Source organism: Peromyscus californicus, unplaced genomic scaffold (assembly GCF_007827085.1).
Source record: "Peromyscus californicus insignis strain IS unplaced genomic scaffold, ASM782708v3 Scaffold_8__1_contigs__length_139910024, whole genome shotgun sequence".
Classification (NCBI taxonomy): domain Eukaryota; kingdom Metazoa; phylum Chordata; class Mammalia; order Rodentia; family Cricetidae; genus Peromyscus; species Peromyscus californicus.
The window spans coordinates 78,880,305-78,893,974 of record NW_026294606.1 but is presented as its reverse complement, the minus strand read 5'-3'; the positions used below and the strand labels follow the sequence as shown (position 1 = coordinate 78,893,974).

Here is a 13,670-nt window from a genome sequence, read left to right as displayed (position 1 = left end):
TGTGGTCCAACAATGCATTCTGGGGGAGAGACTCATGCAGCCACTCTGCACGCTCCCTCTAGTGGTCACAATGAAAACCACAGGAACGTTAAATTAAGCAACGCCAGAATGTGCCCAGAGGAGTGTCTGTAGCCTATGGAGGGAGGCTTGGGTTATAATCTTCCAAAAACAGTGAAACTTTTGATGCTTATATTTATGGAAACTCTGGAAAATTAAGCTATAATCATACAACTTACAATAATACAAACTGTCACCCAGAGATTTCCATAAACAATTAAAAATCAAATTGATTAAATCAACTCTGTGAGAATAGTAAAGCAGGACATGCCACATGTAATGAAAAATGGAGAAATAAAAACTGGGACTAACATTTTAAAGGAGGCTCATTTATCAACACGTTTTCCAGAATTACACTATCTAGATAGCTTTCACAGTCTACAAATCTCATGAACGGGTTCCCTGAGCATTTTTGTGTTTTCATGGCGAGCCAGGAGCTTACACCCTCAGTTCCAATGGCATGCCATCTATACGCTCTATCTCTCCTCGATAGAGCTTCTTCCAAACTTCCAGTTCTCTTTTAACCAAGAGCTCTTGGGTGCTCTCTTCAGAGATGGCAGCTTCGATCTCTTTCATTTCAAGTTCCATCTGAGTTAGGACTGCGGCGCTTGGATTCTCTCGAACATGCACTAAGTTTTCTTTTGCTGCTGCTTCTCCCTGAAACAAATGAAAGTGGTGTGTTGTTTGAAATCCGAATCCAATGACCCATTCTGAGTTGAATACTCTAGTTTTGCATCAGTAACTCAGAACAATTTAAGTGCATGAGAAAGTATGCTGCAGCTTTGAACATGTGAAGTCAGCAACAACTATTAAAGGGTTTGTATTTATAGGGCTGGAGAGATGGCTCGGGGGTTAAGAGCACTTTCTGCTGTTCTGTGGGACCAAGTTCGGTTCCCAGTGCTTGGTTGGCAGCTCGCAACCTCCTGTAAATTTGATTCCAGAGGATACAACGCCCTCTTCTGGCCTCAAAGGGTACCATCATTTCCATGCACATACCCACATTCAGTCACATGCGTATTATTTTAAAATAAAATAAATTAAAGTTATAAACTATTTAGATTCATCCTCTTGCTGTGGGGTTTGGAAGCAGGTCCTGGCACATGCTAGGCAATCCCTCTCCCATTCCACATCTTCAAATCCATTTACACTTGTGTAAGCATTTGTGTAACATATACAAAAATTGATAAGAAGGAGTTTGAGATTTTTAATAGTGAACGGTGTAATTTAAGAAGAAGGTATGACAATAAAAGAACTTCAGGAGGTATTACCATCCCTGATTTCAAGCTCTACTACAAAGCTATAGTAATAAAAACCACATGGTATTGGCATAAAAACAGACAGGTGGATCAATGGGGTTGAATGGAAGACCCAGACATTAATCCGTACACCTATGGACACCTTATTTTCGGCAAAGAAGCTGAAAATATACAATGGAAAAAAGAAAGCATCTTCAACAAATGGTGCTGGCATAACTGGATATCAACATGTAGAAGAATGCAAATAGATCCATACCTATCACCCTGCACAAAACTCAAGTCCAAGTGGATCAAAGACCTCAACATAAACCCAGATACACTGAATCTAATAGAAGAGAAAGTGGGGAATAGTCTCGAACACATAGGCACAGGAGACAACTTCCTGAACAAAACACCAACAGCGCAGGCACTAAGACTGACATTTAATAAATGGGACTTCATGAAACTGAAAAGCTTCTGTAAGGCAAAGGACACCATCAATAGGACAAAACGGCACCTACAGAATGGGAGAAGGTCTTTACCAACCCCACATCCGACAGAGTGCTGATTTCCAAAATATATAAAGAACTCAAGAAACTAGATATCAATAAACCAAATAATCCAATTAGAAATGGGGTACAGATCTAAACAGAGAATTCTTGACATAAGAATCTCAAATGCCCAAGAAACATTTAAGGAGATGTCCAACATCATTAGCCATTAAGGAAATGCAAATAAAAAAATAGACAGGTGTTTCTTTGGACTTGAGGACTTTGAGATTCCATCTTACACCTGTCAGGATGGCTAAGGTAAAAAAAAAAAGTAAGTGACAGCTCATGCTGGGGAGGATTTGGAGCAAGGAAAACACTCCTCCATTGCTGGTGGGAGTGCAAATTTCTACAGCTACTTTGGAAGTCAGTGTGGAGGTTTCTCAGAAAACCTACCATAAGGAATCAACCAACCACAAGACTCAGTTGTACCGATCTTGGGCATATACCCAAAGGATGCTCAATCATACCACAAGGACACTTGCTCAACTATGTTCACAGCAGCTTTATTTGTAGTAGCCAGAACCTGGAAACAACCTAGATGTCCCTCAACCGAAGAATGGACAAAGAAAATGTGGTACATTTACACAATGGAGTATTACTCAGCTGTCAAAAACAAGGACACCAAGAAATTTTAGGGCAAATGGATGGAACTAGAAAACATCATCCTGAGTGAGGTAATCCAGACCCAGAAAGATAAACATGATATGTACTCATTCCTAAGTGGATATTAGCTATAAAATAAAGAATAACCATGCTACAATCCACAGCCCCAGAGAGACTAGGTAACATGTAGGGTTCATGTGGGGACACCCAGATCTCCCTGGAAAGGGGAAATAGATGAGATTTCATGAAGGGACTGAGGGCAGGTGGGGAAGGGAACATGAGCAATCAAGTTGGGGGATGAGGGGGGAGAGTACTTAAAGAGATTACTGGAGGGGGGGCGCACTTCCAGGTCAGGTAAAAATCTGACACAAGAGAATCTCCCAGGAATCTACAAGGATGACCCTAGCTTAGACTCCTAGCAATAGCAGACACATAGCCTGAACTGGCTATCTCCTGTGACCAGATGGATGCCTAGCCCAATCGTCTTCAGAGAGGCTTCATCCAGCAACTGATAGAAACAGGTGCAGACCCACAGCCAAACACTAGGTGAATCCTGCAGAAGAGGAGGAGAAAGGATTGTACAGAGGGGTCAAGGACACCACAAGAAAACTCACAGAATCAACTAACCTGGGTTCATGGGGGCTCACAGGGACTGAACCAATATCCAGGGAGCCTGCATGGGACTGACCTAGGCACTCTGCATATATGTTACAGTTGTATAGCTTGGTCCTCTTGTGGGACTCCTGACAGTGGGAACAGGGGCTGTCTATTTTACAGGCTTTTGGGATCCTACTCCTCAAACTGGGTCGCCTTGCCCAGCCTTAATACATGGGGAGGTACTTAGTCGTACTGCAATTTGATATGCCATGTTTTGTTGATACTCATAGGAGACCTGCCCTTTCCTAAACAGATGTGCAGGCAGAGTGGATTTGGGAGTGGGAACAGAGTGGTGGGGGGGGGGGGAGGATAAGAGGAGAGATTAGGAGGAAAGGAGGGAGGGGAAATTGTGGATGGGATGTAAAATAAATAAATGTACTTAATAATAATAAAAAAAGAGCAAGGTATGAGTGTGGTAGTCCCTAGGCCTAGAAAAAAATAGAACTGATAAGGACTTCAAGGCCAGTGGGAAAATGATAACGAAGTCTGGCAGAGCCAGGCCTCAGCAAAGGGCAGCCAGGCGTGGAACTGGTGTGAGAAGTAAGGAGAGAGGAAACACAAAGGGGCCAGCAGACACTGGCTCAAATACTTGCTTCCTGTTTGTAACCTCCACACAAGCCAAACCACCGCATAATTCCAAAATCAGTGTCTCCTGAAATGACATCAAACCCAGGCTGCTGCTGAGAACACATGGTGTGAAGACCCACCCATGACCACGACTATGACTACATGTTAAGACTTCAGAAACATGTAAACTGGTACTGTAGTTCATAGATAAACCATAAGGTTACAAAAGTCTTAGAGGCATTGTGCGGGTAGAGTGTCCCAGGCATTCCAAGGTGAGAAGCTTTAACTCAGAGAGATTTGCAAAAGTGGCTTTATAGTGTCATGAATCCCAATAAAAATCAAGAAGACTCAATCTCTTGAAAAAAGTGAAGTAACAAAATACTGCTCATCCATTTGGATTAATAGCAACCAAAACAGTTTCAATTATACATATATGTATAATTGAACATATACACACATATTTATTAGAGAGTGTGAGAGAGAGAGCCGTAAAAATGAATGAAACACACACATGTGTGGAAGATGGAGAGACAGAGACAGAGAAAGCAGTAAAAGTGAATGAGGCCCCTGGACGTTAGAAGTTCTCTGTACTTAGATACAAACATTGGCAATTTCTCTTTCTAGGGGAAAAAAGGAAGAAGGAGGAGGAGGAGGAGGAGGAGGAGGAGGAGGAGGAGGAGGAGAAGGAGGAGGGAGGGGAGGAGGAGGAGAAGGAGAAGGAGAAGAAGAAGAAGAAGAAGAAGAAGAAGAAGAAGAAGAAGAAGAAGAAGAAGAAGAAGAAGAAGAAGAAGAAGAAGAAGAAGAAGAAGAAGAAGAAGAAGAAGAAAGTGCCCGGAGGATTCAGCAAAGAGCCCTGGAGAATCATCCCCACACTGAGGGCTGATTTCTCATGGAAGTCTCATGTGGGTAGTACCTCCTATATATCTCCCATTTCCGTCTGTGAGGTGGGAAGGGTGTGATGGGTTAGCAGAATATAGTGTGTGGGTGATGCCGGCTGATCCCCTGAGCTCTGAAGTCCCCCGCATAGAGAGAAATTGTTTCAGAGAACAGTACTCTTAGTAACCACAGCCCAGGGACCTTAGCCCCTCCCAGTAACCACAGCCCAGGGGCCTTAGCCCCTCCCAGTAACCACAGCCCAGGGGCCTTAGCCCCGCCCAGTAACCACAGCCCAGGGGCCTCAGCCCCTCCTGGACCTGATAATACTGATAGGACCTTGTGCTTCGAGTTATCATGAAGTCACGACAACTCAGCAGTGGCAGCTACTGAAACTGTCAAGTGGGAGATATAAGCCACTGCAGACAAAGAGCAGAGCGCACTGGCTTTGGACAGACCATCCTTTCGCGGTCATTCCACAGAGAATAGAGAACGATTAAAGGATTTCATACAACTTTCAACATTAAATTAGGAAACAGTCTCAGAATGCTGCCCTGGGACTCCACCCTACCCTGTGAGGACACGAAGCCACAGAGCTAGCCCAGGTGTTACAGTGTGGGGAAGGAGAAGAGATTCCAGCTGCCACCCCACATGGCCTTCCAGCCCAAGTGTTCCTGTACTGGAGTTCCGGCTGCCTCCCTAGGCAAAGAGGAGCCCTCAGATAACAGCAACATCTCCAGCAACCAGAGATGGCCCCAGCACCCTAGGCACCACACTGTTCCAACGTCAACTGAGAGGCGCAGACAGCGCTCCAGAGTTTCCCAAACCACAGATTCAGAAAGGAAATAAATGTCTGAAGCCACCAAACTGAGTAGTTAAAAAGAAAAGATTGGTTTGAAAAAGACTCAGTAAGAGAGTGACTTCCACCATAGAAGTCAGGGTTCCTTAAAGAACTGGAAAACACCGAGACAGCCCTGATTAAACATCATTAAACGATACTGATGAGAAGCACAAAAAACCAGGAAATCTCTCTACAACTACACGAAAGGTTTTGAACAGCATTCTTCCTTTGTAAATTCTTACAATGAGACCAGTCAGTGTGTCTCCAGAATTTCCCCTCAAATTAGAGAATGTGGAAGGTGAGGATTGTTTAATTATGCATGCACTAACAGCTATTAATTCTGTAATCTAAGTGCTTACATTTCATGGCATGTTAACTATGACCCCAAAAAGCTGTTACCAGAAAGCTTGATTTCCTACTTGTGAATCTTAACAATATCATAGTGTTCTGTTTAGCTCTATCCAGAAGTCAATTTTAAGACAAGAAAATCAATACTGTGCCTTTCTAAGAAAAAAGAAAAAAGACATGTTTCCCTGATATCATGTATGTAATACTATAGTTCAGTCTTCATTGCCTGTTACAAGTTTTCAGACATTTGTTTTTCCCAGGGTTAAGTGATTTTGATCCCACGACTGGTTACAGATTACCTCAAGCCTTAGCATGCCAACTGGACTATTCATTTCAGCTTGACTGGCTTTTGAAACTTCTCGAAAACTCTGTCTTCTGCCATCACACCTGTGTCCTTCCTTTGGGAGCATATTCAAGATCTTCTTTATCCTGCAAGAAGGCAAAGGAGGAGAATATTTTAAAGAGTAAATACCTAGTAATTGTTTAATAAATATTATACCCTATTATATATAGGAAACGTCTGTAAATCACAATTCTGTCTCAAAGCAACTTTATTTGAAACCATTTGGATTACATTATAATCTTAGATAAGTGATGTCTTAGTTAGGTTGCTATTGTGTGGTGTCACACTGTGACCAAAAGCAACTTTGGGAAGAAAGGATTTATTTTGCCTGTGTATCTTGAATCACAGTCCATCAAGGGAAGCCAGAAAACCAAGACAGACATTCAAACAAGGAAGGAGCCTGGAGGCAGGAGCTGATGAGGGGCCATGGAGGAATTCTCCTTACTGGCTTGTTCTTCCTGGCTCGTTCAGCCTGCTTTCTTATAGAATCTGGGACCACCAGCCCAGGGGTGACACTGCCCACAGTGGGCTGGCCATAAGTCACTAGTTTAAGAAAATGCCTGACAGGCTTGCCTGCCACAGCTGGATCTCACGGAGGCAGTATTCAGTTGAGGTTCCCTCTGCTTAGTTTGTGCCCAGTTGACAGAAGACTAGCCAGGACAATTGATATGCATGGTTAATGTTATAACTACATACAGAATTTTATAATAATTACTATCCATTTCAGTGAGTTAACATAGAACATTAACTATTAGCTAGAACCCAGGAGTCAGCAGCCAAGATGAAGAAGATAAGTATATACTTCTATATAATGTTTTCAAAATATGTATAAAAACATGCTTTGGTAATTATAGAAAATGTCTATAAGAAGAAAAGAAAGTACACACAAGAAAGCATCAGGGAGGCTGGAGACATAGAACAGTGCTAGAAGCTGTGTTTCTAAGCCACATTCTGAGCACAGTCTCAGCACAAAGCATAAGTCATCAAAAACATTCATGGCTGAAAATAAACAGAAAGGGTCCTCGAAATTTCTGTAGAGAGGGAAGTAAGACAGAAAAAGCTTAGAAGGGAGGAAGTCCACAGAGAAAGAATGAATAAAGAATTGTGATTTTTTTTAAAACTACATAGCTTTGCTAACACAATATTGACTAAACACATGAAATAAAAACCATGTACAGAAATAGTTAAGTGGGAGAAGAATATTAATTACACTCAGCAAACAAACTCAACTACTCAAAGAGTAGGTATAACGACAGCCATGTGTGGGGGCAGCAGAGATCCCAGAAAACACTCCGGTTTGGGTCTGGTAGAGGAAGCATGAGATTGTGTCATTCTTTGTGTTCAGGTCATACATGAGCTTTTGTACATATGGCCCCATACACAGTTCAGCCTTCTGTGTCTACAAGCTCTCTGACCGAGGTCAAATGCAGACTGAAAATACTTGAGAGAAACACATCTGTACCGACATCTACACCCCTTTCTTCTAATTCTCTACACCACACAGAATTACAGTTAAGTGTCTTTTTTAGAAAAATATATTTGAAGATTCTTTAAAAGTTTTTTAATATTGTATTTATTGTTGGAGGATACACATGTGTGGAGGTCAGAGGATAACTTTCTGGACTCAATTCTCTTTTTTCTTAGTGGTTTCTGGGGATAGAACTTAGGTCCCCTAGCTCCCACATTGACAGGTAAGCCATCCCCAGACCATCACCTCAGGCCCACACTCACACCCAACCAACAAATACAGATATAGAGTACCATCCCCAAAGAAGAAACTTAGAAAAATCCAAGACACGTCTGTTCCACAAATTGCCAATCCTATAATAATGGAACCCAATGAGAACAGCCTGGAAGAACTTTCAGGTAAAAGAATTATTATAACTATGTCCAAACAGTTCAAAGAAGATATGAACATACTCCAAGAAATAAAAGCAAAGAAATGAATGAAATGCAGATACCAAGCCAAACACAAAATAGAATTAAGCAAAGAGAACAGATGGAGAACCCAAACTAAAATGATCCTGGAAATGAAAAACTCAATAAGCCAGATAAGACTTCAATGGAAAGGCTCAACAGCAAAATGGAACCTGTAGAAAACTGGAAAGCAGTGGAAAGAGGTTAAAAAAAAAAAACCTGGAGCACTCAATAAATGTAATTCTCCACACACATGGACTCATGGACAGAAATCACATGATCATGTCAATGGATGCTGAAAAGAGTCTTTGACAAAATACAACAACCCTTCATGATACCCTGAAAAAAATGGGGATGGAGAAAATACATGCCAACATAATAAAGGCTAAGTATGGCAAACCAATAGCCACGATCCTAGGGAGTGGAGAAAAACCTGAAGCACTCCCACAGAACGAGACAAGGCTGTGGGTTCAACAGTGCCTGGAATCTCAGCTCAAGCAACAGGACAAAAGAAGGAAATAAGAGGGACACACATAGGAAAGGACGCTGTCAAGGTTATTCCTGTTTGCAGATGACATGATTCTACACATGACAGACCCCAAAGACCCCATCAGGAAACTCCTAGAGCTAGTGAACACTTTCAGCATTGTGGCAGGTTACAAAATTAACATCCTGAGACTGGAGAGATGGCCCAGTGGTTGAGAGCACTGCCTACCTTCTAAAGGACCTGGGTTCTCAGCACCCACATGGAGCTCACAACTATCTGTAATTCCAGTCCCAGGGAATCCAATGCCCTCTTCTGGCCTCCAAGGGCAGCAGGCACCCATGTGATACACAGGTATACAAGCAGAGAGAGGAGAAAGTGGAAGAATACTCTTGAACTCATTGGAACAGGGAAGCACTTTCTGAACAGGACTCCAATAGTGCATGTGGAGATATTTTATTTGTGCTTTAATAAATAAAGCTTCCCTGGAGATCAGAGGAATAGGAATGGCCATTATAATAAACAAAGAAGTCAGGCAATGGTAGCACATGCCTTTAATCCTGTCACTTGGCAGGCAGGAATCTGTCTGGATCTCTGTGAGTTCAAGGCCACACTGGGAACAGAGCCAGGCTTGGTGGCACATGCCTTAAATTCCAACACTAGTTAACCATGGAGGTCTGGAGGTTTGTACAGACAGATAGGAAGTGACAGAGCTGGGCAGGAAGAGGAAGTGATGTAGCTGGACAGAGAGAGCAAATCAGATGGCGGAACAGCAAGGCATATAGGCGTGGGGAGACAGGAAGTAACTCACATTTGGAAGCTGCTGAGTTGGTGAGATAAGGTTAGCTGTGGCTTTCCCTAATTCCCTGATCTCTCTCAGGCTTTCACCCCTATATCTGGTTCCATGTTTTTTATTTAATAAGACCATTCAGGAATTCATCTACAAGTGCAGGCAATTCAGATCAACAATTAATAAATGGAACCCTGTGAAACTAAAAACTCCTGTATAGCAAAGAACACTATCAGCCAAGTGAAGAGGCAGCCTACAGAGTGGGAAAACTATATCAGCTATGCAGAATTTACAAAGAGCATTAAAAAAAACTGAACACACACACACACACACACACACACACACACACACACACACACACACACAAAACCCTTGAACACCTAGAAAACAAACAACCCAATTAAAAACAGCATGAAACCATCAACAACAGAAAACTGATGCAAACAATTGAGCTGGGGCCAAGTGAGTGAGACTGAAAGACTCTGGGGACGTTTGAAGTGGAACTAAATGCATTTTGCATTATGATATGGCTATATGTCTATGAGAGTCAGAGAGTAGAATGGGGTGGCCTGAGTGAGAGTGGCCCCCATAGGCTCATATACTTGAATGCTTAGTCACCAGGGAGTGGCACTATTTGAGAAGGATTAGTAGCTATGGCATTGTTGGAAGAAGTATTTCACTTGGGGTTTCAAAAGCCCATGTCAGGACCTCTCTCTCTCTCTCTCTCTCTCTCTCTCTCTCTCTCTCTCTCTCTCTCTCTCTCTCCCCCCCCCGTCTCTCTCCTTGCCCCCCCCCACTCCCCCACCCCACCCCCACCCCCCCTCAACCCTCATCAGAGAAACTTCTTTCGCAGTAGATGGTGATGAATACAGTGACTGCACTGGCCAAGACGCAAAGCATAAGCGACTGTGAGTGCTCAGCTCTGACTGAGACATATATACCACATTCTCTCCTCTCTGAGGCTTGGGGACCACTGCAGAAGAGAAAGAGGAAAGGTTGCAAGAGCCATAGTAGTGGACATCTGCATGCAGCAAAACAGTGTTGTCTGGACACAACAGGACCGCTGCATACATGAACTCAAAGCAGCAGTGACGACAGGCACAAGGCCTGCACACGATCAAGCCCGTCAACTCCCAGCCAGAACGGGAGAGGCGGCTGTCCTAGGCAGTGTTTCTATCCTCGTGATGAAACACCATGACCAAAGAGCAAGTTGGAGAGGAAAGCATTTATTCAGCTTATACTTCCAGGATAGGAACAAGGCAGGAACCTGGAGGCAGGAGCTGATGCAGAAGCCATGGAGGGGTGCTGATTATTGGTTTGCTCCCCATGGCTTGTTCGACCTGCTTTCTTACAGAGCCCAAAGACCACCAGCCCAGGCGTGGCCCCGCTCACAAGGGCTGGGTCCTCCCCCATCAGTCACTAATTAAGAAAATGTCCTGCAAGCTTGCCCACAGCCTGGTCTTCTGGAGCATTTTCTCAATGGAGGTTTTCTCCTCTCAGACGACTTTAGCTTGTGTCAAGCTGACATGAAACTCTCCAGCACAGGGCCTCACAGACTTCCACCCCCAGATGAGGAGCTATTGGCAATTAATGGCTGCTAGGGGAGGGAGACTCAGTTTTCTTTAGGGATGCAGTCGTTGAAAGGCTAGCCATACTCCAGAAGATGGTCTTACCCCCATTCCCATACAAGCATCACTAAGAGACTTGGCATGTCTGAAAAAAAAAAAGCACATGAAGTGTGGAGGAAGAAGTGATGGAGAGGCACAGGGAGACACTGGAGGGAGGGATATGGGGGTGGATTGGATCAAAACATATTATGTGCATATATGATACCTTCAACAATAAAATAATTTTAATAATAAAAATATTTTTGTGTGATATAATTGTAGTACATGTTTCCTCATTTTGTACTATTTATCAATAATGAAAATCCATGTGAAACCAACTTAGCCCCCTTTTCTTTTGAATCAAGTTGTTATTAGCATAAAATAAAGGGAATGGATGATAAAATCCGCAGAAATAAAAATTCAAGGTAGATGAAGAAGAGTGTAGTTGGCATTATTCTTACTGTTTTTTAAAATCATTGAAGTGTAAATGTAAGATTTTGACATTCAAAAAGGTTTAGAATGCACCGCGGGTACCTGAAGTCCATGGTACAGTGCTGTACTTTCAGTATGAATTTGTGGAGAGGTTTTCATGCAGTTATAGTTAGGTCAAAGAATGGTTGAAGAGACGTGAAATGCGAAAGCTTACTCAGTTAGCTCTTTCTCTAACACTGTAGCTCTCCTTGCTTCTCGGCGCAAAGCACCGAGCAGAGAATGTACTGAGCTGATCAGCTTTCTCCTTGCTTTTTCCTGATCCTCAGACTTTGGAAAGAAATTAGTAGAAAGTTATTTTTTTAAATAAGAAGACTTGCACATCTTTGTTAAAACATAGCAGGACTCCTCTAACCCCCCACACACGCATTTCTAACTCCTACTGTAAGGGTAGAGTTTAAGAAAGCCAATCTGTGTCCCTCTGTTTACAGGTATTAACACAAATGATGAGCAGTATCTACTGAAAATGAGAGCTTGGGGTAAGTTTTTGTTTGTTTGTTTGTTTTACTTTTATTCTTCAATCATACATTATATCCCAACTGCAGTTTCCCCTCCCTCCACTCCTTCCACCACCCCCACCTCTTCTCTCCCCCCAGATCAACTCCTCCTCTGAATTTTTTAATTATAAATTTTCTCTTCTCCTTATGCACATTATTGTGACCTTGTCTTACTAAGCAGAAGTCAACTAAATAACTCAGCAGTTCACCCAAATTAAGCACTAAGTGATGCCAGGAAGTTAAAAGCCAAAGGAAGAATGATTACTCAACTCACCAAGCTAGGATTCTCCGTGAATTCACAGCTGCCTTCTGGGCTTTGAGAGGTGTGGGGCGCACTTCCTTGTGACTCCATGCCACTGCTGGTTAGATTTGCCACTTGAGGGCACTTGGGGTGAGGTCCTCCAAGAGTCACCATTGCAGAGGTGTTCTGCCTCATCTCTTCCTCAAGATTTGCACTCAACCCCTTTGGACACTTGCAAGTCCTACACAGATTGAAAAATGTAAACACTGAATGTGTCTCATGTTCCCCCAAATGACTTCAGGGTTCTTACACAGCTTGCTTCTTGGAGAATGGTGACATCAGAGTAGAATGGTACATTAACACTGAAACTGAGACAGGACACCGACTGCATACAATTTTGGCTTAGGATTGTTCTCAAGAAACACAGCTATGCATAGAAGCACATTGTTGAAACCTTAGCACTTAGGAAGTAGATACAGGAGGACTGAGTTTAAGACAAGACTGGACTATGTACTGAGTTCCAGGCCAGCCTCATCTACAGAGTGAGACCTTGTCTCAAAAGACAACAAGCAAACAAAACACAGTATATCTATTTCTAGGAACATACTGAACCAACTAGTGAATCAAACAGTATAGGATGAAGAAAAATCACCATCAACAATACATGGCTTAACAGTTAAAACTATAGCCCATGGAAGGAATCTACCTTGATTGTTTTAATGCACCTCTGAAGATTTATATTTCTGCAAGATAATGACATACTTGATAATTATTATCATTGCATATGAACATATTCAAGTATCACGCTGTGCTTCTAAAATACATACAACTAATAAAAGTTAAGAATACTTGAGGCAGGTGTGGTAGCACAACGCCTTTAATCCCAGCACTTGGAAGGAAGAGGCAAGAGGATCTCTGTGAGTTCTAAGCCAACCTGGTCTACAAAGAGAGTTCCAGAACAGGTAGGGCTGTTACACAAAAAACTTTCTTTCTAAAAAAACATTTTTTTAAAAATGGAAATATGTCCATTAGACATATCACAAAAAGGGAAATATGTCCATTAGACATACCATCCATACAAAAAGTGAATCAAGTAACAGGAATTAAATGATATCATAGGTGAAATGGACCTAGGAGATATTTATAGCACATTCCACCCAAACACCAAATTATAGACATTTTTCTTAGTAGCTCATGGAACTTCCTCTAAAATAAGTCACATATAAGACATGAAACAAGTCTCAACATATACAGGAAAACTGAAACCATATCTCACTTTCTACCTGATCATGATGGCATAGAGCTATAAATCAACAGCTGGGGAACTACAGAAAATACACAAACTCCTGTAGCAACAGACTATTGAATTATGAGTGGGTCTTTGAAGAAACTGAGAAGAAAAAAATTTAAACCCTAGAATTAAATGAAAATGAAAACACAATGTACCCGAACATGTGGAACACAATGAAGGCAGTCTTCTTAAGAAGGACGCTTACAGCTCTAAGTGCCTACATTTCAAAAATCAAAGATCTTAATAGACAAACATTAAAGAACTAGAAAAAGAATAAAC

At 42.2% G+C, this 13,670-nt stretch overlaps 1 protein-coding gene across 1 annotated transcript in view; it reads right to left on the bottom strand.

Annotated features, from left to right (window-relative positions):
- Positions 1-423: 423 nt before the first annotated feature.
- Positions 424-13,670, bottom strand: part of Ankrd26 (ankyrin repeat domain containing 26) — a 34,306-nt gene continuing 21,059 nt past the window's right edge. The window contains exons 6-9 of the mRNA XM_052729496.1: positions 12,134-12,341; positions 11,520-11,632; positions 6,032-6,161; positions 424-714 (exon numbers count right to left, since the gene is read on the bottom strand). Of these exons, the coding sequence (XP_052585456.1) occupies positions 496-714; positions 6,032-6,161; positions 11,520-11,632; positions 12,134-12,341 (670 nt within the window). The 3' untranslated portion in view covers positions 424-495. The remainder of the gene's footprint in view (positions 715-6,031; positions 6,162-11,519; positions 11,633-12,133; positions 12,342-13,670) is intronic.